The 24,000-nt window shown below is 45.1% G+C and overlaps 3 protein-coding genes across 5 annotated transcripts in view; 2 read left to right on the top strand and 1 right to left on the bottom strand.

The window, feature by feature from the left end:
• Positions 1–6,629, bottom strand: part of usp45 (ubiquitin specific peptidase 45) — a 90,189-nt gene extending 83,560 nt beyond the window's left edge. The window contains exons 1-5 of one of the 3 annotated variants that reach the window (XM_063199613.1): positions 6,385–6,629; positions 5,442–5,548; positions 4,786–4,955; positions 4,081–4,181; positions 2,774–2,874 (exon numbers count right to left, since the gene is read on the bottom strand). In XM_063199613.1, the coding sequence (XP_063055683.1) occupies positions 2,774–2,874; positions 4,081–4,181; positions 4,786–4,955; positions 5,442–5,544 (475 nt within the window). In that variant the 5' untranslated portion in view covers positions 5,545–5,548; positions 6,385–6,629. Of the gene's footprint in view, positions 1–2,773; positions 2,875–4,080; positions 4,182–4,785; positions 4,956–5,441; positions 5,549–6,267; positions 6,322–6,384 lie in introns of those variants that run through there. The other 2 variants (XM_063199612.1, XM_063199614.1) reach the window with 2 other exon arrangements.
• Positions 6,630–7,100: 471 nt separating this feature from the next.
• Positions 7,101–10,892, top strand: tstd3 (thiosulfate sulfurtransferase like domain containing 3). The gene is made up of 4 exons (XM_063198296.1): positions 7,101–7,333; positions 7,609–7,794; positions 8,018–8,177; positions 9,545–10,892. The coding sequence occupies exons 1-4, from the start codon at positions 7,207–7,209 to the stop codon at positions 9,609–9,611; spliced, it is 540 nt and encodes a 179-aa protein (XP_063054366.1). The 5' UTR covers positions 7,101–7,206; the 3' UTR covers positions 9,612–10,892.
• Positions 10,893–17,216: 6,324 nt separating this feature from the next.
• LOC134449585 (fibroin heavy chain-like) overlaps positions 17,217–24,000 on the top strand; it is a 7,000-nt gene continuing 216 nt past the window's right edge. Inside the window, exons 1-11 of the mRNA XM_063199611.1 lie at positions 17,217–17,599; positions 18,286–18,445; positions 19,144–19,293; positions 19,760–19,879; positions 20,101–20,196; positions 20,315–20,449; positions 20,550–20,660; positions 20,797–20,907; positions 21,218–21,342; positions 21,539–23,455; positions 23,887–24,000. The exon at positions 23,887–24,000 is cut by the window's right edge and continues 216 nt beyond it. Coding sequence (XP_063055681.1) covers positions 17,340–17,599; positions 18,286–18,445; positions 19,144–19,293; positions 19,760–19,879; positions 20,101–20,196; positions 20,315–20,449; positions 20,550–20,660; positions 20,797–20,907; positions 21,218–21,342; positions 21,539–23,455; positions 23,887–23,977 — 3,276 coding nt within the window. The 5' untranslated portion in view covers positions 17,217–17,339 and the 3' untranslated portion in view covers positions 23,978–24,000. The remainder of the gene's footprint in view (positions 17,600–18,285; positions 18,446–19,143; positions 19,294–19,759; positions 19,880–20,100; positions 20,197–20,314; positions 20,450–20,549; positions 20,661–20,796; positions 20,908–21,217; positions 21,343–21,538; positions 23,456–23,886) is intronic.

Genomic DNA, 24,000 nt, shown 5'->3' with positions numbered 1-24,000 from the left:
ATTTATTATTTGTCGATGTTTAGATTCTTTCCCACATGCACATAATGCTGAAATGGCGTGATACTAAAGGTTGTTAGGCCTAATAAATGTCTGGTAATTTGTAATGTAGCCTACTTCATAGGCTATGTGAAATTTCAAATCATAGCCTATGGTTCTTTTCCAAATCCAAGAATGATGATAAGCTTATTATACCCTAAACTGCAAAAAAATAAAGCCATGTCTCGCCATTTTGCTGTCTTGCTGCCTGCCACAATATTTGGAGTGTCCATGATGACCAATAAACAAAAAGTACATCCTCGGGGGTCGTTGACAGGCTAGGAGGAGGCCAGGGAGGCGTTTGGGGGGAAAAATGGCATAGTTGGAACTGGCATAGAGGGACGCATCTGTTGTCCGCCTGTCGGCCTTGTTATTGTGTGAGTGCCTCTCCCTGCATGCTCTTTTAAAAGACTCTCACTAAATGTGGCAGTCCACCTCTCGGGCAGTGTCTGCCAAGATGGGTATGTCAGGGTGCAACAGAGGAGGGAAAGGAAAGTTAGAAAACAGTTAGAAAGGAACAGTCAGAAAAAGAACACAACTTGAAGACCTTGCCCAACTGACTCAGGAAAAGGGAGACATTGTCATTGATTTTCCTCACATGTTTTTCCATTATGCTATAGAGGTATGGTAAAAAAGAACCTTTGATATTCACAAGGCTAGATCCCTGTGATGTGTTGTCAAAAGGCAAGGATGAAAGTTTAAAAAGCGCCCACTTTTCCCATTTCTGCTTCCTTATGTATTTGCCTACAGCAGCACGTTTGATGTGGAACAATAAAGAGAGAAAGGCATTCAGCCCTTTCTTTTCACACATCAACTTGGGCAAGACCTTCGCCACTCTTTCCATACAGGTTTGGAGGGCAATTAAGAAAAGAAACGTCCCTTACTTCAGTCAGAAAGTTTGTGCTTGTTTACGACCCATTGTAGAATCCATTCCTAACTTAAACCCTGTGACCTTGAAAATATTTTATGACTCTTGCACCATGTTAGCGTGTTAGCGGCCACCACTGAGGCAAGCAAGGAGTCACCTTCAACTCTTAGGGACCTCTGCAACATGAATATTAACACACAACCTGGCTACCACAAACAACCCACATCAGCAACAATAGGGACCATCCACTCACACACAGCTTAACACACAGTTTAACACCCAGCATAACGCATCATCCAAACCGGCAGAAGCAGCGCAGCGTTTATTTAACCCCAGCCACAGAGCAATAAATAAATACAGGACTAGAATGAATATTAAGACAAGCCTGATGTTAGGATGTGATTGTTTTATCTACAAGTCTGTGATTTATGTATTTAAATTCAAGTTATCTAGTTACATTGCTTACTTGAAGTGCCTTGAGCAATTAGTTCCACTTTATAGATATCAGTCAAATATACACTCAAATACAAAATCACTGTAGTATCAACAACAAGCAGTTGGAGCATCAGGCCTCTTCTGACATTTCAGATAACATACCCACGACTGGTGCTGGTTTTCCATTACACTCAACTCAGGTTTAAACCTAGACCGGTAGGCTGGTTCACCTCTTCACTTCGGCTTCTCTATCACATAAATAAATAAACTCAGACTTCCAACACATATCACTTGCTGCCCTTATGAGCTTCACCAAGCCTATTGAATCAGGCCACCATCAACCACAGCAATCTATCATTTTAACAATCTGTTACATTCTTTATTTTTTTTTAATCAACAATGACAAAGGGAAAGGTAAGGGAAATGAGTAATGATGTCCCTTGCAATTGACTTTTAAGTTAATCATCATCTATCAGGATCGATAAATTGCCCAATCCTAATGATCTAAGCCCAATGTGCTTCAGTCCAAGAATCCTTACTTCAATCGCAAACCCCTGCTAACTGAACAGAATGCAAAGCACACACCTGAGAAAAACACCAGCCAGAAGGGCTAAAAGCAAGGATGCAAATTATCCATTAATTATATTACATTACATTACATTACATTGCACTTAGCTGACGCTTTCATTTATTCAAAGCGACTTACAACTATTATTTTTCAGGGTATTGGTTGCAGTCCCTGGAGCAATGTGGGGTTAGGTGCCTTGCTCAAGGCACTTCAGCCATGGATGGAATTGTAGGGAGAGGTCAGGGGGGATTCGAACCGGCAACCCCTAGATTGAAAGACCAATTCTCTAACCACTAGGCCATGGCTGCCCTCTAATTCATCAATTGTTAGTTGATTGACCTTCTCGATCGACTTACTGTGCTTTTTTCCCCAAAATGTCAATGTTTCTAAAATAATTAAATTCGATAAAATGCTAAATGAAAATTAATTTCTATTTATATTCTTTAACCCGGAGGAGAGTGAAATGTTCCCACTCTTCACACACGACTTCACACCTTCACAACGCCCAATTCACCTGGGTCTCTAAAGTTGATTAATCGATTAATTATTGACATTCTAAGTCAAAGGCTCTTCTATTTGACGCTGCCTGCACTGATACATATCACAAAACATTTCAACATATCTAATAATACTTTAACTTTAAATAATTTTACAAACCGTCCTGTGCCCACACACACACACACACACACACACACACACACACACACACACACACACACACACACAGGTCTAAATCCCACCTGAGCTACACAGATATTAATGACGGACGGCCAAGATCCATGCACATGCGCGCGTGCACACACACACACACACACACGCACGCACGCACGCACACGCACGCACACGCACACGCACGCACAGCTCACCTGTGGCTGCCTTGACTGCGTGCTTCTGAAGGAAGTCCAGGGTCTGAGCCAGAGCCTTCTTGTTGCAGTGGGTGGACAGCTCTTCATTACATTCAAAGCACCTGAGGGAACAAAAGCCAGGGATTACAATAAAGGTGATGAAATGAAGTCATCTGTGGAAGTGTTCATGCTGTGTTCATGCTGTGTTGTTTATGTTGTAACAAACTGTAACATACACAGCTGTGAATAACCCAAACTATTACTAATCTACTAATATACCACCAATGCAAGTTCACAACATTACATTTGCTACTTTAGCTAGGCTGAAAGCGTTTACTAGATTACTATTATTATTTCCTCTGAAAACAAATGCAAGTAAATGAATTGTTTTTGATGATGACTGATGTAACGTCCTCCAATTCATCGAGAGTGCGTGCGTGCGTCAGAGTCCTGCACCGGGTCGGGTACCCGCGGGTACCCGCGGGTACCCGCGGGTACGGGTAAATAGTTGCCCAAATGGGTGGGTTTTAACGTTCCGAAATTTCACGGGTGGGTATGCGGGCGGGTAGGTTAAAATACGGGTGGGTAGCTCGGGTAGCACGTCAATCAAAATGGTCATAGTACTAGGAGGCTATTTTCTTTTTTATCTATTTAGATTTAGATTTTTATCTATTTAGATTTATCTATCTATTTTACCTATTTTTTGATATCACCGCAGCCATTATGACATCAGTCACGTAGCTATTTCGTCACTTTCACGCGACTGCATCTGAATTTGACTGCATTTGAAGTATTTTTTCACGGGCACGGGTGGGTAACGGGTAGAATATTAACGGGTCCGGGTGGGTACGGGTTTAACTTTGAAATTACCACGGGTTTACGGGTGGGTGGGTAATGCACTGCACGGGTATGGGTGGGTCCGGGTATAAAAAAATGGACCCGTGCAGGACTCTGGCGTGCGTGCGTGCGTGCGTGCGTGCGTGCGTGCGTGCGTGCAGGGCTGCACAATATATCGAAAATGTATCGAAATCACGATTTCAAGAGTGGCGATATGCATATCGTGAAAATGACTTATTTAACAAGTTAAACATTTCTGTGCAGTCCAATCACTAGCTGGATATCTACAAATGTGCAAGAAGCCCGCCATGCCCAAAGCCACGCCCCCACAGAGGCCGACAAATTAGTGACAAGAAAAACACTCCGCTGTATTTCTGAATATCGTTTTAATATCGTTATCGAGCTATTGCATGCCGTTATCGCATTTTCTTCCGACATCGTGCAGCCCTACGTACATGCGTGTGTGCGTGCTTGCTTGCTAGCTTCCTTACCAGGCCTTCCAGGTGCTGAGGCTGATGGTGATGCAGTGCACCTCTGAGTGATGCGCCTGCTGGTGCTTGGTGGAGTGCTGGCTCTCCGACTGGTTGCAGCCCTGCAAGGTCAAGAGGTCAAAAGAGGGGCAGAGAGGGTGAGCAGCAGTCCTGTTGGAACTCCGAGAGAGAGATGTGTCTTCTACAGTACCAATAGGCCGGTCACAGTCACGGTCTGTCTTTGATGTTATTGGATCACAAACACACAGACTAGAGAAGGGGGGGGAGAGAGAGAGAGAGAGAGAGAGAGAGAGAGAGAGAGAGAGAGAGAGAGAGAGGGAGAGAGAGAGAGGAAGGAAGGGGGAACAATTTCTGCCCTCAAAGCATATCACATTTTGCTGCTCTTTTCAGCTACATGATATCCCAGTGGCAATGACATTGTCAGTAACTGTGTGTGTGTGTGTGTGTGTGTGTGTGTGTGTGTGTGTGTGTGTGTGTGTGTGTGTGTGTGTGTGTGTGTGTAGAGAAGTCACAGAGTCATTGTCCATGCATAGTTGTGTGTATGTGTGTATGAAGAAATGTATATTTGTGTGTGTGTGTGTGTGTGTGTGTGTGTGTGTGTGTGTGTGTGTGTGTGTGTGTGTGTGTGTGTGTGTGTGTGTGTGTGTGTGTAGCACTCGCTCCCTCCCTCTCCCACCCCCTGCGTGTGCCGAGTCTGGAGCTTACCTGGAAGCCACACTTGAGGCAAACTAGGATGTCGTGGCCACCAGCCGCTTCACCCTCGATGGCGTTCCTCTCGCGCAGGCAGTCGGTGCACACCGACCACAGGCTGGCCGCCACCGCCTTCTTCACCGCGCTCAGGTCCACCGCCTTGCCCACATGCTGACACATAAGGCCTGCACACATGGACACGCAGAAGGGCCGCATTCACTCAGCGGCAGGTCATGACAACACCGCACCCCCGCACACACTCAAACACTCACTCATCCATCGGTCTGTCTATATGTCCATGCCCCGCACCATCTACCTATACATCTATCCACTTCTCGTTTCATCCATCTATCCATCTATCTAGCTATCTCCTGTGCACTCCCTGTCCCGACCGAGTCCCACTTAAATAATATATTTATCTCAGAGGCTTGACAGGGCAAGCGAAGTAGAGAAGGGAGCTAGGGATGCATTGAACTTCAGCAAATGCGGCGTCAGCCTGCTTGCTTGCTTCCTTGCTATTGTTTTGTACGGATGTGTCTCTGAGAGAGAAAGAGAGGGAGAGAGAAAGAGAGAGAGAGAGAGAGAGAGAGAGATGTAAATCACTCCATTCCCGGCCCCGCTCTCTCTCCCTCTCCATCTCCATCGCGGTAAAGGGATACTGTTCCACTTACCACCAACTTCGTCCGAGGACTCCTCGTCCCGCGGCTTCTTGGGCTTGCTAGTCCGCTTGGTCATCTCGGCGGACTTTAAGGAGAAAGGGTCCTTGAGTCGCATCTGTCTGTCAGATAGAGCACACAGGCAATTGCACTTTAGAGTGTCCTTCATTGGGAGCTGCCCTTAAGAGGCACAACTGACTGGTGCCTGTGTGCTGCGGAGTACACAAACGGTTAGCCAACTTGCATAGGTTAGATAGAAAGAATGGCTAAATGCAGAGCCGTTTCAGGGCAAGCCCTAAATATAGCTAACAACAGCCATCTGGGGAATCGCGGGGGAAAGAAAAAACATCTTATGACCTTTGTGCCTCTTCATTCAGTTCTCCCTTTCTCTGCCTCTCTCGCACACACATACACGCAGGCGCACTCACACTGACGATGTAAACTTGACATTTGACATGCAACACCAGCGCCTGTTGGTTTGTTGTATGACATGGTATCTTGAAAAACACTGAATCTTATTCATCACTCACAACTTGCCATTTGCATGACTTGTCTCATTACTGCTTTGAAAACTGTATACAATATCATGGACAGCGTTTAATGTTGGTTTCCGCTTACACATCTGTCAAACCAGCTATGCATTTTACATGACCATTCTTAGCGTCCCCGCAGATTTACTATCATCACTGTAATTTCATTGAATATATACATTTCTCACTTACCACACATGCTTTGTTTTTTTAACGTCACAACAAGTCTATGTAATGTTTGCTTGTGTCCCTGTGACAGGCACAGTAGCTGTTTTATATTTTGATACATCTGGCAATTACACTAAGCTTACCTTTACAGATGTTCTTGTGAAAACGCGTAGTGTCGAAACCAAGAGCAGTTGTTTAGCTTACTGTTGAAACATAATTTAAAACATCTGTTCGAAAGAGTTAATAAAATGACAACTCACCCCTTTTGCTGTTTGCCTGTCCTGGCTAACCAGCTAGCAAATGGGTAACTGGTTCAGACTTGTAAGTTACCCGGCTCGGTACTCACTGTTTACCCCTGACCACCTCTAAAACTGCAAAAAGAGCGGTTAACTATCTACAGAAGAGCAAAAGTGTCTTTTACGTTTAAATCGTACACTTCTTCAGGTCAACATAGTTCAGAACATTTCGATACCATTACAACAACCACAGTGAGTCACATGTTCACTTTGCTGAAGTCAACATTTGACGCACTACGGTGTCCTGTTTGGGTCAAATAGCATTCCACGTATTTTCGAAATTGACCAACCGCTCTATTCTAACAGAACTTCACAAGAGTGTCAATATCACAACTTTTTTAGGATATTGTGGGCACGTATGGTATGGGTATTTTTGGAAAGTATCAAACCTCCTTACATTTAATTAGTAATGATATTTATCCTATTAGGAATTAGTATCCAATTTCCCTACAAGTCCCTATAAGTCAGAAATCGGACTGACGTGCTTTCTTCACATTTCTACTTAAATTATCTCATTTTTCACAGCATTTTCCTTGGAGACACTTTGGTCTGCTGTCAGACTGTGGCTGTGCTGTGGTCAGAGAGGAAAGAACCCTGATACTGCGACTTTGTACTTGCAAAGGATGTATGAGCCTCGTCGGTTTCCGTACATTCTCTTCAAATGCAGGATGTGAACGACCTTCTGCCAAAGCATTGGCACTGTCACAACACAGCTAGGAAGCTAGTAGGGATAGTCCGCATCGAAACAGTGTAGACTGCATTAAATTAGATAGGACTGCCTGTATCATGACGATGAACAATTGTTTAAAAGTGTCGAGATCTATGTTTCGTGCTTTACACAGAAATGTCATTCCGGGTTGCTCCTCGAGGACATTGATGAACTCTTTTTGGACATTCTCTCCGTGTGTACAATGTGAGTGTTGTCCAACGCTGCTTCTGAGCCAACACAAAAGTAGATAAAGGGACACGAATGTGTGCGTCAAGGGACAGGAATGTGTGCGTAAATTTGACAAAACTGGAGTGGATTATTAAAGTTTGTCGTGCGAAACAAAGCTGGACATGGCTGACATCTGACATGCAATAGAACCAGATTTGAAATGAAATGCCATAGCCTACGGATGGTGCTGCTTTCAAATAGTTTTCACCATTCTGTTTTTTTCAATAAGCACGTGTTTGTTTGATTGCCAGATACCCCCGTTGTGGCCTGCAGAGGGAGGATTCAATGGCGCAACTTCAGCTCATCCAAAGAGTCCGACGTGTCTTATGAGCAGCTGAAGAAGTTGTTAGCTGCTGGTGCTGCTTCAGTGATTGACGTGCGTGAACCATGGGAACTCAGGGAATATGGAAACATTCCCGGGTCGATAAACGTGCCTTGTAAGATTTTCCTCACTGTTGCAACATGACATATTCTCTCTCTCCCTCTCCAGTGTTTTGAGTTTTACCTGTTATGTCCCCGGTTCAGTCAATATGACTATACTGGGCTGGGAAAAACTGGATTAATATATATATATAACCTCCATATGAATAATGAAATGATGAAAAATAACACCTGAAGGATGTTCATTATACCTGAAGAATGTCTATTATCTGGCCTCAGTGGGACAGGTGAGCAATGCTCTGAAGCTCAGTGCTGAGGAGTTCCAGGAGAGGTACGGCGGGACCATGCCCTCACAGACTGAGAACATCGTCTTCACCTGTCTTGCTGGAGTGAGGAGCAAAACCGCCTTGGACACTGCAACCTCCCTGGGCTATTCAAAGTAGGCCTGCATACAAACATGACTAACTAGCCACAAGTAAACAGCCTGCTAGAAGGCCTGGTGGCATATTGAGTTAATCACAGATTCTGGTAGTGCAGATTCTAAGCTTTACAATGATACCTTACAAATGAAAATCTTGTAATACCTGCCATTTTAGTGTATCAATGTGCTCACTTAAAATTATGTACGTTTTTGTCCAGAGTAGGTATTGCAAGTATGCTGCTCTTTGCAACTATGCTGCCCATTCCCAAATTTGATCATTTCATGAATATTTACTAAGTGTTAGACTAATGGTGTTACCAGTACACTAAGCTACGTTCTGCAGTCAAAGATGGCTATTACTGGAGAAGATCCATTTTTCATTTCGGAAAAGTATAATTTTCTCAATCATAATGCAGGCTTAGAAATGGATAGTGGTGGTTATAAATGGTTATGAAAAAGGTAGCATTTATGAATGGCCAGCATATATTCTGGAAATAAACCACACAATATACTACACACTCTACCTTTAGCTTCTTTTGATTTGAACCCACTGCATATTATTTTCTTGTGGCTGGCCATAAACACTTCAGACAGTATTATAATGTGTGCCATATAAACTTCAAAGATGAATTGCCAGTTCTGGGAGAAAATGTCCTAGCTGACAGATAATTAGTGAAATGGTCTGTGTTGGGAGAGTAAAGGCAGAAGGAAGGTAGCCAGGCCACGCCCTCCTAGTGACACAACACCTTCTGCGTTGCATCTAGTTAGGCCAAGAGCGATGCAAATATCGTTTATGATCTCCCGAAAAATCGGGAACTCCACCCACTTTGTCAGACACCAGTCAACCAGTAGCAAATCTAGGGGAGGCGGCGGGTCAACCATGCCATTTGGGAAACGTTTATTGTTATGCTCTTGGTCAGACCAAGTCTCGAAGAGATTTGAAAGTCAGAAGGAATACAGAAGGAAAGCATGCCTGATCTTATATCATTTCTCTGCCTTCTTTGTCCAACACTGTTAATTGTTAAGCTATTATGTGAGATAATGACTGTCTCAACAACAGTAAGCGTTTTGACAACACTGTTAAAGGATATTCCTGGCACTTCTGGTGGATATCAAGAAGTAGAAAAAGCACCTTAAGTATCAAAATCAAAAGAAGAGTAGATAACGTTCTACAATTATCCTTCAAAATCAGCCGGTGCTCTTGAATGTGGCAATGTTCTCAAAACTGAAAAAATTTATCCTCGTTTCAGAGGACTCATTGATTTAAAAAGTCAAAGGGGTCTTTATTTCATGGGCTAACCATCATCAAATGATTTTTCTGCGTGCCTTTGAAACCATGTCTGATATTTATTTATTTCCACTTATTTTTCTTCTTCTTTTATTAGTGTCCAGCACTATCCAGGAGGGTGGAAGGACTGGGCAAACCATGAAATACTACAAACCAAAGAGTGAGCTTCTTTTCCGGACGGGGTTGTGGTGGAACCCCCCCAAATAATGGAAATAATGTCTGGCAAACATGATTTGTGCACTCTTTATGATGCAGCTTTTACACATCATGCCAATTTCAGAGCAATGACACTTGTAAATACATAGTTGTTCTCTGTGACTGAATAATGAGGGTGATGATGATGACGAAGGCCATAATGACGGTGGTATCACATGATAAGCGTGTTGAGTGTTGAGAATGACCAGGAGCGAATGAGGAGTTCCAGAACGGGTTTACCGGGACACTGTTCTTTGAAACCTCTCCGAAGGTAAAATTCAGGTTTTAAAATGATTTCTTTCCAGGACTTTAAGTACTGCGTGCTTACCAATCTTAGGCGACCTCTGACCATCTTTTCTGTGCGAGTTCAATGCAAAGCATACAATAACATGTTGTTTCAATCATTTCAATGGTAGGAGTTAGATCCTTTAGTGGCATGTGGCATGTGCCAGTGACATGCGGAAGTGGCATCACTGGCATGCTACTATAAAACACATTTTTCCACTGACCGGTTAGGTTTAGGAAGGAGTTTTGGTTTAGGCACAGTTCGGCATGTTTATAGGTTGGTGTACACACATTTTTCACTGACAGGTTAGGTTTAGGAATTAGTTGTGGTTTAGTTACAGTTCGACATCGACATGCGGAAGTGGCATGGCATGCTATTATAATTAAAACACATTTTTCCACTGACAGATTTGGTTTAGGAATGGATTTTGGTTAAGGCATAGTTCGGCATGTTTATGTTGGTGTGTACACATTTTTCACTGACGGGTTAGGTTTAGCAATGAGTTTTGGTTTAGGCACAGTTCGACATCGTAGTAGCCATAGCCATAGTAACCATAACTGTGACATGCCCAACTGTGACTGCGCTTGACATGCCTGTTAATTGTTGTAATTACAGACATAGAATACATAAATAATTGCAAATAATACTTATTAATAATAAATATAATTACACTTATTAATAATAATGAGTATAGGTCTGTGGTTCTAATATAAAATCAATGGACATGCCACTGCGACACTTCCGCATGTCACTGGCACATGCCACATGCCACTAAATGATCTAACCCCCTCTCCATTTCAATCATGTCCTGCATATTCAACCATGCCAAGTCATACATCCAAAATACAGTATATTTTGCCAATTAGTCTGGTAACTAATGTCTAACACTAACACAGCAGATGCCATTTCACATGATTTTGTATACTGATTAGAAAAAATATGTATTAAAGGTGTTTTTCAATGAGTGAAGAATGAGTTTTTTTTTTCAACTAGTCAACTGTTGCCTGGTCTCCACAGACTACCAAGGCAGCTCTTTTTTTGGTGCCTAGTGTGATGATGTCCTATGCCCTATGGGGGAGGGCAAGTCATGATGTCACATTACCGTATGTGGGTTTGGGCGTGTTTCTATGTGGAGTTTTGGGAATCAGACTAATAGGCTAATTGAAGTTTTGGGTTAATGGAAAAAGAGGTGATGGTAAATAAATGGACAAGCCTGTCATTTTCCCCATGTGTCAAATGCTGTCTGAGCACTTTGGATCCGGAACTAGCCTTTGACATCACACTTGCCAACCCCATGGTATGGGCACTACCGACATGCGGTGTTAAGCAGTATCAACATTACAGTTAACAAAAATTGTTTGTCAGCTTCAATAGAATGAATACTCAATGGGGAAAAAAAACAACAGTACACATTTATTTACAACATTTATTTCAATCAGAAGACTAAATGTCGGTAGATGTTGTCACAGTTGTGCTGTTTGGTCAAGCAAGAACTTGTACTCACTCGGAGTCCAGACCTGTCACAGTCAGGCAAGTAAACTAGGTAATTGTCCAGGGCAGGGCCGGTGCTAGCTTTGGAGATGGAACTGGCTCGGGCATCACGTTCCTGTTGATGGAGCACACACATATGTCCAGAAATCGGAGCTGGAGTTGTTAGCATTATTTTTGTTGAAACATTAATCTAACTGTTAAGCACACTGAGCAGTATGTCTTGTATATAATGTGCTATAATATAAATACAATTATTATTATTATCATTATTGCTTAGAGTGTAGGCCTTTTTAGGTCCCCAGGTGTCAACTGCTGTAATGGAGCCACACAACTCCATACTGACCCACTCTTGAGGGGGCCCTCCCCAATATTTTGAAGAAGGGGGGGAAAGCGTCTTCCATGTCCCTCTTTGCCTTGAGATAGTCGTGCCTGAATCCAGCACTGAAGCAATGGAACACTTGGCCGTGTGGCTGATAGGTCATTTGTTATGCGCTAATCGTAATAGCTCGTGGCATTTCCTCACCTCAACACTACAAGAGTGTGCTTCCACTTTTTCCCCTGCTCGTCAGCACATTGTCCCGCGGCCTCTGATGGATGATGGTTCATCCAAGGCTCAGATGAAGTGCAGCAGAGTACCCTACAGTAGCAACATACAGTACTGTGATTTTTGTGGCCCTTCTAGTCAACCTTATCTCATGAAGTTGCTTTAAAGGTTCAGTGTTTAGACTAATGTAGTGTATCTCCGGACTTTATGCTGCCTGTTCACAAATGTCATCTATTTCATGAAGATTTACTACCACGATCAAGTTCTAAGTCTCTAGTTGTTTCTATGGCTTTGGAAGTTTTCATAGGTGAATCCTCTCCATCTAAATCCACCATTTTGAATTACCAGCCAGTAACATCTTAGGGTTTTTGTTTGTTTGTTTGTTTTCAAAACTTACTCTGGTCAGATCAACAAATATTATTTCATTAACTTTAAAAATGCTGTTTAGAAATAAACTACTACAATTACTATACACTATCCCTTTAAAGCTGGTTATAAATCAAAGACTGGAATCACAGGTTTCTAACAAGAGCCTCTGGAGGTCATTCAGTCATTTTGGCACTTGGCTGACAATCTGTCGTTCTGTGCAATAAACGGAGTATGGCTTCACATAACAACAACACATACCCACACACACTGCAGATCTAGTGATGTGTGTCTCAAAAAAGAGCTACTGAATGAGGAGGTCAATCTCTTTATACCACTATGACAACCTTTAAGTCCAGCACCTGTATTACAGTAAGCTAGCCTGACTGTAGAGCCATTGATCCTCCTCTGAAAGGCACACAATAGGCCTATGCGGTATATATTCAATGAGTCAAAAACTTATTTTTCACTGCAAAAGTCTCTTTTGATCCAGTCCTGTTGTGGTCTCTAAGACAGCCTGAGATACATGAGTACAGTAAGCTTATGTTCCCTTTTATTCTCTTATTCTGTATTGTGAAGAATACACTTATGGTCATGGAGATTCAGTTAGATGTTAAATTCAAATGTATCTGCAGTGACATGAAACGCTTGTCAATGCTGTGTGAACATTCAATTGTTTCCTTAGTGCTGTGCACCAGTGTACAGTACAGTTACAATGGCCATCTCAGAAGAGACTAAAAGGAGGCGGCCAAGCCACCAACACTTGCTGACTTTCCTCAGCCACGTGACAAAGCTCTCCACATGCACCCCACCAACGACTGAGTGACTTGTGCGTTTACAGTGTTGTGACTTCACATGGCCTAAAAATAGAGCACAGTAGCGCACGTCGAGCAGTGTTGCCAGATTGGGCGGCTTCCCACCCAATTGGGCTACTTAGGATGGCCGTCTACCGGTAAACATGGTACTTGGGCGTTTTTTTTCCTGATGATTTTTGGCCATAGAAATCAATAGAATTGTGCGGGATTTAGTGCTTTCAGGTGGGTTTTGAGCAATTTTTGGGCTGGGAATCATCAGTCTCATCTGGCAACCCGCACGGCGAGAGCAGCAGTCGGCAGCCGTAGCAAAGGGGATGATGAGCAATGTGCTGTAATGCAATCAGATTATGTGCTTGGTGTGCTTGCGGGGATGGGTGGATGGGGGGGCACACTAGGCAATGCACTGGTGAGCAAAATGGCGCTCGAGTGACTGGGTTGGATCTGCCCTTCTTCCCTCACGCCCCATGGCCGCTTACCGCTTTGGCCGGGCCCGGGACAGAGTCATCTGAAAGGGCCCCCCTAACTAATACATGCAATGTAATAGAGACCCAATTCTGGGCAACCTCTCTCCATGTGCCCAGGACAACTGACCCCCTTTGTACCCAACCTGTCAGCGTCCCTGCTCACACCTCTGAGACACACTGTGCCCTGCCATCTCCCACATGCACGCCAGGCCCACAGATATTTGGAAACTATCTTGCAAAACAAATTTGAACAATTAGTCAATTGCAAATGCCACTGCTGCTTGATGGGTCTGAGAGCCAAGGCAGGGGACAAGTAGTGAGCTGTATTTAAAATTATTACCAATAATTCCTCATAGACAACAGATGAGGGATTAGTTTGTTTGAAGATGATTGGTCTTGGATCAATGGTGTCATGGTAGCATGATAAACAAAACAAAAGCTCACGGTAACATTTTAATTTACACCCTCTTGTTAAGCTCCCCCATCTGTCTACATCATGAAGAAGAGTTACAACATGTGTAACGATGTGTTACATTGTGTAGGGCTACAGTCAGGGCAGCCGACAGGGGGGTCAATAGTCCCGGGCCCAGGGAGAGAAGGGTCCCAGAATTGGGCCCTCATTCATTCCATTGTACACGTTAGTATTGGGTGGGCCTTCTCAGATGAGTTTGTCCCAGGCCAAATCAAAGCTGTCACCAGACCTGACCAGAGTTGCACTGTGTCATAAATGCGGAGGTTAGCAGTTGGAATGAGGTTTGTGTTAGATATACATAATACAACTTGTATTAAGTTACGATTTAAAATTACCTGTTTTTTAAACTAAGATTTTATACCAGCTTTTGGTTGTGGACTGTGAAGTATTTTGATGAAAGTACATTTTCCTTAAGGACCTTGTCTATTGACCAGAGACTAAAGACCCATGGTTAATGATACTCTATCAATAGATAAAAACACCTTTCACTGTTTAAACAATCATTAACCACGCACATCCTCAACACCACCTTATCTTTATGTTCAAAATATACATTTATATGCTTACCTGACTCTCATGAGCCTCAGATGGCAGGTGTGTCGGAGATGGCCCATGGGTCACTCATCAGACAATTTGAAAAAAAAAAAAACTCCCACACACTGACCATTTCGCTGTTAGCTTCAATACAATGGACTGTATTGGACTGCTCTGATAGTATGCTTTTGTTTGTCATGTACAGAGCCGTACATAAAGAATAATAGTAGTCCTTATGAACGGCTCTGGTCATGTAGATGACAACCATTACATTAGACTTTTTACATTACATTTGGCCGATTCTTTTATCCAAATCAACTTACAATTGAGGAGATAATCATAGCATGCAGATACAAAATGCCCAGGAAATATACAGAACAATAAATGCATTTGCCAAGTGGGTTGTTTATTTATGTATTTATTTTAAGTACAATAGCACAGGGCTAAGTGTAGTACACACAAACCCACACACACCCAATGCACAACATGCCTTAGCATCTACCCCGGGTCTGCGACAGCTCAGAAATCAGTGCAATAAATTGTCACAAAAGAGAAGAGACTTCACTTGCTTCTTGAAGGTTGAGAGAGATTACACTAGTCTTGTTGCTTCTGGAAGTTCGCTCCACCACTGGGGGAAAAATTCAAGGACCGAGAACAGTTTTGACTGGGATGGCTGGTAACACTTTATAATGAGTGCATAAAAAGCATTGGTAACACTTTATACTACTGACTCCTTGTTAAGCAGTATTTATGCATTTGTTAAGCATTATTCAAACCTTAGATAACTCTTCATAAAACATTTGTTAACCATTATCTCTTTATTATTTCCCATTACTTAATCATTAACATACACTGTTAATGGTTTTTGATACCGATACATGTGTGTGAGAGAGTCGGGGAAGGATTGGCAAATGATTCAGAAAGCATTAATCATTTGACAATCCTTCCCCGACTCTCTCACACACATGTATCAGTATCAAAACCATTAACAGTGTATGTTAATGATTAGGTGATGGGAAATAATAAAGAGATCATGGTTAACAAATGTTTGCAAAGGGCTATCTAAGGTTTGAATAATGCTTAACAAATGCATAAGTAACTAATGCTGAACAAGGAGTCGGTATTATTAAGTGTTACCAAAGCATTATAAAGACTTATAAATAATTAACTAATGCTGAACAAAACATTAACGAAACATTAACAAAGGTTTGTGAATGAGTGGGAAATGTTATGTTCATATTTTATATTTATCAGACATTTTCACATTTTTTGTTAATGAATAAAAATACTCTAAACACGTTGTAAAATCTTGAACATGTTATTTGTAGATATTTTTGAGCATTAATAAAACTTAGTTAGTAATAAAAACCTTTGTTAATCATTAGTTAATTATTTACAAAGTGTTTATAATGCTTTTTATGCATCCCTTATTATAAAGTGTTACTGGATGGCTTATAGGAGGGGTGAGGAACCTATGTCTCGAGGGCCGTTTGCGGCCCTTGAGGCCGTTTTATCCGGACTCCGATATAAATCAGCAGGCTGGGTCAGGAATTGAATCTTGGTTGCTCGCGTAGCAGTCCAGTGCCTAGCTGACTAAGTCACGGCTGGGCCGACACTTAGTACACTGAGTTAACATTTTTATCCAAAGTAATTTGGTTAAGGCCATGTGTGATCATACCAGGAGCTAAAAGGTACTTCAGCCATGTACACGTAGGTGTATGTATGAAAGTAAAAGGAGACCATGCACATTATTTCTACTGACTTCTACTGTAAAGTTGGGATACATCCATAACATTTTATCTCCAAAAAGTCTACACTAATAAAACTAATGTCTCCTTATTTACTCCAATTCACCTCCTCGCCAAAAGTCTCCCTCTCCCATTGTGCCCAGAGAACACCACTATGTACCAGGCAGACCTACACCTTCTCCTTCTCTTCCTCCCAGCATACTTTGGTTCCACATGCCTACAGGACCACTGACAGCTTTGGCCGGCTCTGGGAACCACCCCCCACAATACATACAATGCAATGGGCACTGGCGTGCACAGACATGAAGAATTACATATATCGGGGCATTTTTCTCATATGATTTTGATTGTGAAGCATTTGTAGACGATTGTGTCAATGTGTTCCACAATTTGTGACAAAAACTTTAGAGAAAGAACTTTCAATAAGGGTATGTTTAATCCAGAGGAGCAAAGGGGCACCACCTGGTCCTAATCTGTGCACGCCTGGCAATGGGAACCCATTGTTTTTTAATTTACCCCAATATTTCTTCACCTCGAAAAGAAAGTCGCTCTAGCTCTCCTTCTATCACTCCCTCTATTGCTGTATCACTCCGGGTTGTTTTTTCCCTGACTCTCTGCATTACGCCACAACCACCAACATGCTCTGTGCCCAGTACAGCCTCGTCACCTCACTGCCGAACCCTGTGTGTGATGCCTTGGGCCCCATTAATCACATGCCAGCAGGGCTGCCTGCCTGTGGCAGGCCAGGCGGGCACTGTGTGGGGCGGAGGTTCGACATTCCACAGGAGCTGGCTCATATGCAGGGCTGGGCGGCAGCTTGTGGGGTATAAGAAGGGAGACGAGACCACAGAGCAGCACCAGTACTTCTCAGCCCAGCGATCCCGACCATCGCAAACCACCGTCACCTTCCGAGTCCTTACTGAGAAAGACCCACCCCCCGAGAGAGAGCGAGACGCAAACCCTGACTGACCGCCAGGATGAGTCGCAGCCCAGAGAGGATTTCCTCCTACCGCCGGCATTTTGAAGAATGCACCACCGCCGCCGCGGCCTCCTCCACCTCCCTGCAGGTGAGGGTGTCCAGCCCCTCTCCTGTCCGCAGGGAGGTCCGCGGAGGAGGAGGCCAGCATGGTGGCGCCAGCTACTCCCGCTCCTCTGCTGCCGGCGGCGGCATGGCTGTGGGACGCAGGGCCGCCTCTGCCACGTCCGCCTCTGCTTCCCGCAAGTCCCTGATGATCAGGTAAGATTTGTTCCCCCCGCCGCCTAGGCTACACCACCGCTCCTATCCTCTCTACCCTACCCTGCCCTGGGGGAGAGAACATGCAAGTCCCCCCCCCCCCACTCCACCCACACCTCCTGAGACGGAGTGGGGGTTATGTGGAGGTCAGACTATGGTACATGCGGCTTCCATCCACTGTGGCTACCATGCTTACAGGGTGTGGGTGTAGATGTGGATGTGTGTGTGTGTGTGTGTGTGTGTGTGTGTGTACGAGCATCGTCCTCATGGGAATAAGACGTAGCAGTATGGCAGGCTTTGTAAACAACAGTGCCAGATAGGTGTATTTTCCTCGCTTCAGTTAATTTGCCATAATGCATTGTGCAGTGATATGTGGTTCGACAGACAAGAGCAACAAGAGAACAATAGAATAATGTAAAGGCAATATATATGAAATATAAAAATAAAAACAAAAGAAAATAAAAATCCAATAAATTACATAAATACTTAGGTAACCAGCATAAAGGTAAGTGTGTTTTTCTTTTTAAAATGGCTTGACTAACCAAAATGACTTGAATGTTTCTTTTTTATCAAGGTAATGAGACTACACTACAAGACCTGGAAGATGGAGAGAAATTCACAGTACACAAGTTTTCACTTTCATAGCCACACAGTAACTGACTTTCACTACCATGGCTCTTCTTCCACAGCGGGTCTGCTGGGGCCGGTGGCATGTGTATGGGACCAAACGGAAAGCCTGTGGATCTGGATGCCGTGGCCGCAGAGAACGAGGAGTTCCGGGGCACTCGTACAAGCGAACGCAAAGAGATGGTCGTGCTGAATGACAGGCTGGCTGCGTACATCGAAAAGGTACATCATGGCACACAGCTCTTCCTTATTAAGAAGTATGCCTTTGGACATTGTTACTGAAATACTGAAATATGAAATATGTCCGGAATGTTTATACTGTATATTGCAGCTGTCCGTGAACTAGAAACCCCACCAAACAAAGGCGTGTGCGCATGCGCGCGCACACACACACACACACACACACGCACACACACACACACACACACAGACACGCTTTAATATGGTGACTAATGCATAACCTATTTGATCCCCCGGAATACTGGCTTTGCCAGTTTTTGACAGAATTTGTCTGATTTGTTTACGCTCGAGTGTGCCGCACAGACTGCCTGTGTCTAAATGCGCCTTCTGGCTGCGGAGATGGGTCGGCACATTACTTGCACTTCCCTGGGCATCCAACATATTCGAGCATTGCTGCACACGTATACACACACAAACACACACACACACTTGCGCACACACTTCCACTCATGCACACACACACGCACGCACACACACACGCACGCACGCACGCACGCACGCACGCACACACACACACACACACACACACACACACACACACACACACACACACACACACACACACACACACAAACACACACACACACACATGCTTGCACTCATGCATGCACACACACACTCTCACACACACATTCAGAAGGGCTGTAATTTATTTGTATGTTCCTCGTCTGTCTCCAAAGGTTCGATCCCTGGAGTCGCAGAATAAGCTCCTGGAGACAGAAATCGAGTCCCTGTCAAACCGCTTCCTGAAGCCCTCTGGCCTGCGCAGGCTCTATGAAGAACAGCTGATGGAGCTCAAGAACCTCGCTGAGCAGATGAGGAGGCAACGGGTATGAAGCGTTACAGTTTAACAGTGTTTTGGTCGGCCACCACAATGGCCATAATGACAGTAGCATCAGACATACCTATACCTCTATTGTAACATTATTGAGTTTGTACAAACACATACCAAATTGGTGACGAGCTATGAATAATGAGCTATGAGCTATGAACACGTGGCGATAGCTATATAGCTATGATCTACAACACAAACATGCAGGGAAGCAGACAGGGTGGGGGACAAAGGGGTCACTTGTCATGGGCCCAAGGAGAGAGGGGGCCCAGAATTGGATCCTCATTACATTGTATTGAGTGAGTTTGGGGCCCTTTCAGATGTCTTTGTCCTGGCCCCAGCCAAAGCTGTTAGTGACCCTGCAAACAAACATGCGTCACGTAGGCAAAAGCCAGTGATGCATGTTTTTTTTTTTTTACAAAAATGGTTCTGCAACTATTGCTTGTTTTTCTACACTTTTTAAGGACCTGGCTCTTGCCGCCAAGGATGCCACCGCTTCCGAGCTTGAGATGATAAAGGTGAAATATGAAGAAGCAATCGAACTGAGGAAGAAGGCTGAGATGGAAATCGAGAACTTCCGCCCGGTGAGACTCGATTAATTTAATCTAATTAGCTAACGGGAACAATGCTAACTGTAATGCTCAATATCCAAGATCAATACAGTTTTGAGTCGATGTATGTGAGTTTTGCGCCCCACCTCAGGAAATTGTACAGTCTGTTAGCTTTGTCAGTGCTCTGTGGGCATACTATAGTGGCCTTGGAGCATATGTAAAGTGACGACTTCATTCCAATTGTGTGTTTACAGGATGTTGATGCCGCCACTTCCACCCGTATCGCCCTGGAGAAACAGCTGGAGAATCTCGAGTTCGAAATCGAATTCCTCAGGAGGGTCCACAGAGAGGTGAGTGTCATTATTGGTTGGCCTGTAGTGTACAGATCTGCTCGCTGGTTGATTGTGTCATTAAAACACATTATTATAATAAATTATTTACAAATATACATTTAAAATTTCCACACAGGAAATTGAGGAACTGATGAAACAGATATACGCTGCCCAAGCCACTGCAGCAGACGCCTTCGCCCTCCCAGACCTGTCCGGCGCCCTGAAACAGATTCAGGCCGATTATGACGCCATCGCTGCCAAGAATCTCCAGGTACTGCCAACAACAAAGCAGTCACAGCCACAGTAGCGGAGCTGCTATGCATACATTTTCCTTTATTTACACATGTTGTTTTATGAATTATGCCTTTTAGGAAATGGATTCGTGGTACAATTCAAAATTCAAGGACATGAACAGCAAAACCACGAGAACCGCGGACAAGATGCGCGGTGCCAGGGAGCAACTTGCATCGGCAAAGAAAGAGGTACACTTGTTTTTGGTTTCATATTTCTATATTTCATATTAGCAATCAGACAAATCTCACTGTAAAGAAGATAACTGGAAGCAGAGAGAAAAGCATTTCAATAGCATGGCACAAACGGACACGTCCCTACCCACAGATTGCAGGCAAAGAGAGAGACAAGGACGGCCTGCAAACCAAAATCGACGGCCTGCAGGCAAAGGTAGCTGAAGCCCAAGACAAATACAGGAAAGAGCTGGAGGCCCTTCAGGTGAGTCTGTCCAAACAGGTGTGATCAGAGTGCAAAATAGGTGTGATTAGATGCGCACAGTTAATGGCTATTTCTCAATGTCAAGTGTATGAGGCTTGGAAGTGTGTGAGACTAATTAGTCATGCCCGGTGATTGGATACTCCGTAGAGTTCACCAACGAGTATCTTATCACTGGCCGTGATTACGAAGGGTGATACACTTGGAAGGGTGCACACTACATTTTGAGAAATGCCCACTATGTTGTTATGGTATGGGTGTAAAAAGGAGGTTGTGGCATTGAGTTAATGGTATCAATCTACCAACCTTATAGGCCCGGATTGAAGCACTACAGCTGGAGATCTCATCCACCAAGCAGAGAATGGCAAAGATCCTCTTAGAGTACCAGGATCTGCTCAATGTCAAGATGAACCTGGAGATTGAAATCACAACATACAGGTATGCGAGTGAGCAGCTGCATTTCTGTATGCAAACCCATACAACAAGTCATATTTAACAGCTGAAATATCTAACATAATGAAAATAAAGCATCCATAATTTAGCTCGACCACATGAAGAAAATGGCCAATTTATTTTCTTTTGACCCTCAAGTGCATGACAATATTATGAAACGCTTTGTGTCCTTCTCCTACAGGAAACTAATTGAGGGTGAGGACATGCGCATCACCGGAGTCGTATCGGGAATGATGGGCATGGCCGCAATAGGTGGATCAAGCAGCATGATGTCCGGAGCCATGGGAGCTGGAATGGCTGGTGGATACGGTATGGGCACCGGAATGGCTGGCAGCGCTGGAATGTCAGCCGGAATGGGTGGATTTGGAGCTGGAATGGCTGGCGGAATGGGTGGCGCTGGAGCCGGATACAGCGGAGCTGGAATGGGATCTGGAGTTGGTGGCACTGGAGCCGGAATGGGAACAGGAATGGGAGCTGGAGTTGGTGGAGCTGGAGCCGGAGCCGGAATCGGTGGTGCTGGAGCCGGATTCGGTGGACCCGGAGCCGGAATCGGTGGTACTGGAGCTGGATTCGGTGGACCCGGAGGCGCAATTGATGGATCTGGAGCCGGAATCGGTGGAGCCGGAATCGGTGGAGCCGGATTTGGAGTCGGTGGAGCTGGAATTGGCAGCACTGGAGCCGGAATGGGAGCTGGAATTGATGGATCCGTAGCTGGAATTGATGGATCTGGAGCCGGTATGGGTGGACCTGGAGGCCGATACGGTGCTACTGGAGCAGGATCCGGAATAGGTGGGCCAGGAGCTGGAATGGGAGCCGGAATTGACGGATCGGATGCCGGAATTGGTGGCGCTGGAACTGGAATTGGTGGCGCTGGAACTGGATATGGTGGAGCTGGAACCGGATATGGAGGAGACGGAGTAGGCTCTGGAATCGATGGCGCTGGATACGGAATCGGTGGTGCTGGAGCCGGAATGGGAGGCGGAATTGATGGATCCGGAGTTGGAATTGATGGATCCGGAGCCGGAATTGATGGATTCAAATCTGGCATGGGACCTGGAATGGGCGGAGCTGGTGCTGGCATGGGAGCCGGTATGGATGGAACCGGAGCTGGAGTCGGACTTGGTGCCGCCGGAATGGGTTCCGGAATCGGTGGAGCTGGAGCAGGAATGGGTGCCGGAATCGGTGAAGCTGGTGCCGGAATGGGTGCCGGAATTGACGGATCTGGAGCCGGAATTGATGGAACCAGAGCCGGAATGGGACCAGGAATGGGCGGCACTGGCATGGAAGGCGGTATCGATGGAACCAGAGCTGGAGCTGGAGCAGGAGCCGGCATGGGTGAAATGGAAGGCGGCCTAATGGCTGGAGGAATGGGTCCCGGAGGAGAAGACGCCATGGGCGCCGGAATGGCAGCAGGAGTCAAAGGTGGTGCAGGCGCTGGAGGAGTCGGAGCTGGAATGGCTGCCGGAGAAGGCGGCTATGGCTATGGGGATGATGACCTGGCAGCTGGACTGGGCGACGGAACTGGATCCGCAGCTGGACCTGGACCTGGAGCCAGAGCTGGTGTCGGAGCAGGGGCGGGGGCAGGGGCAGGTGCAGGGGGAGTTACAGGTGCTGCTGGCGAAGACGGCGGCATGGTAGGAGGAGCAGGAATGGAAGCAGCTGGGCTTGGCGCAATGGGGATGGGAGCTGAAGCTGGAGGAGTGGCCGGATCTGCTGAAATGGGCATGGGACTGGGAGCTGACGCTGCATCTGTATCTGCAATGGCGATGGGTGGTCAAGCCACTGCTACAGCCAGAGCTGCAGCCGGAGCAGCAGCCGAGGCCAGCGCTAGTGCCTATGCCGGAGCTGGTGCCAGTGCCACTGCCACTGCCAGTGCAGGAGCCTCCAGAGGAATGGGAATTGGTGCTGGGACCACAGCCGGAGTCGGAGCTGGCGGCAGAGCGTCGGCGGGCATGGGCATGGCCGGGCAGAAGGGCATCAGTGCTGCCGCTCTGGGAGCCGGAGTGGCCAACGGCGGAGCATTCGGCATGCATGGCAGCCACACCATCGCCGTGGAGCAGGCCGTGGAGATGACCGAGAGGAAGACCTTGCTCATCAGGTGAGGGCACCGAAAGTTCATTCTCACACACACACACACACACACACACACACATGCTCATCAAGATGAATTTAAACTGAACCCTCACACTGAAACACACACACACACACACACACACATCAAGATGAATTTAAACTGAACCCTCACACTGAAACACACACACACACACACACACACACACACACACACACACACACACACACACACACACACACACACACACACACACACACACACACACACACACGCACACACACACACACACACAAACACACACACACACACAATAGAATGCATAGAAAAGAATGCATAGAATACATGCAAGTAAAAACCTTCTGTGTTACCATTGAACTTTCTGTACATACTACAATCCATTGAAATGCCTTTCTTTATTGGACTCTAATATTATTTTCATATTTGGCTACTTTCAGGACTGTGAAAAATGACGACGAAATCATTGAGCACGACACACAGGAGTGTAACTACATCATCGAGGGTGCGGCCGACGAGGAGGAAGAGTAGAGAGAGAGCCCTAGCCACTCAGG

This window comes from Engraulis encrasicolus, chromosome 5 (assembly GCF_034702125.1).
Source record: "Engraulis encrasicolus isolate BLACKSEA-1 chromosome 5, IST_EnEncr_1.0, whole genome shotgun sequence".
Taxonomy (NCBI): Eukaryota; Metazoa; Chordata; class Actinopteri; order Clupeiformes; family Engraulidae; genus Engraulis; species Engraulis encrasicolus.
Note: the sequence above shows the minus strand (reverse complement) of the source record. Positions and strands in the feature narration are given on the sequence as shown.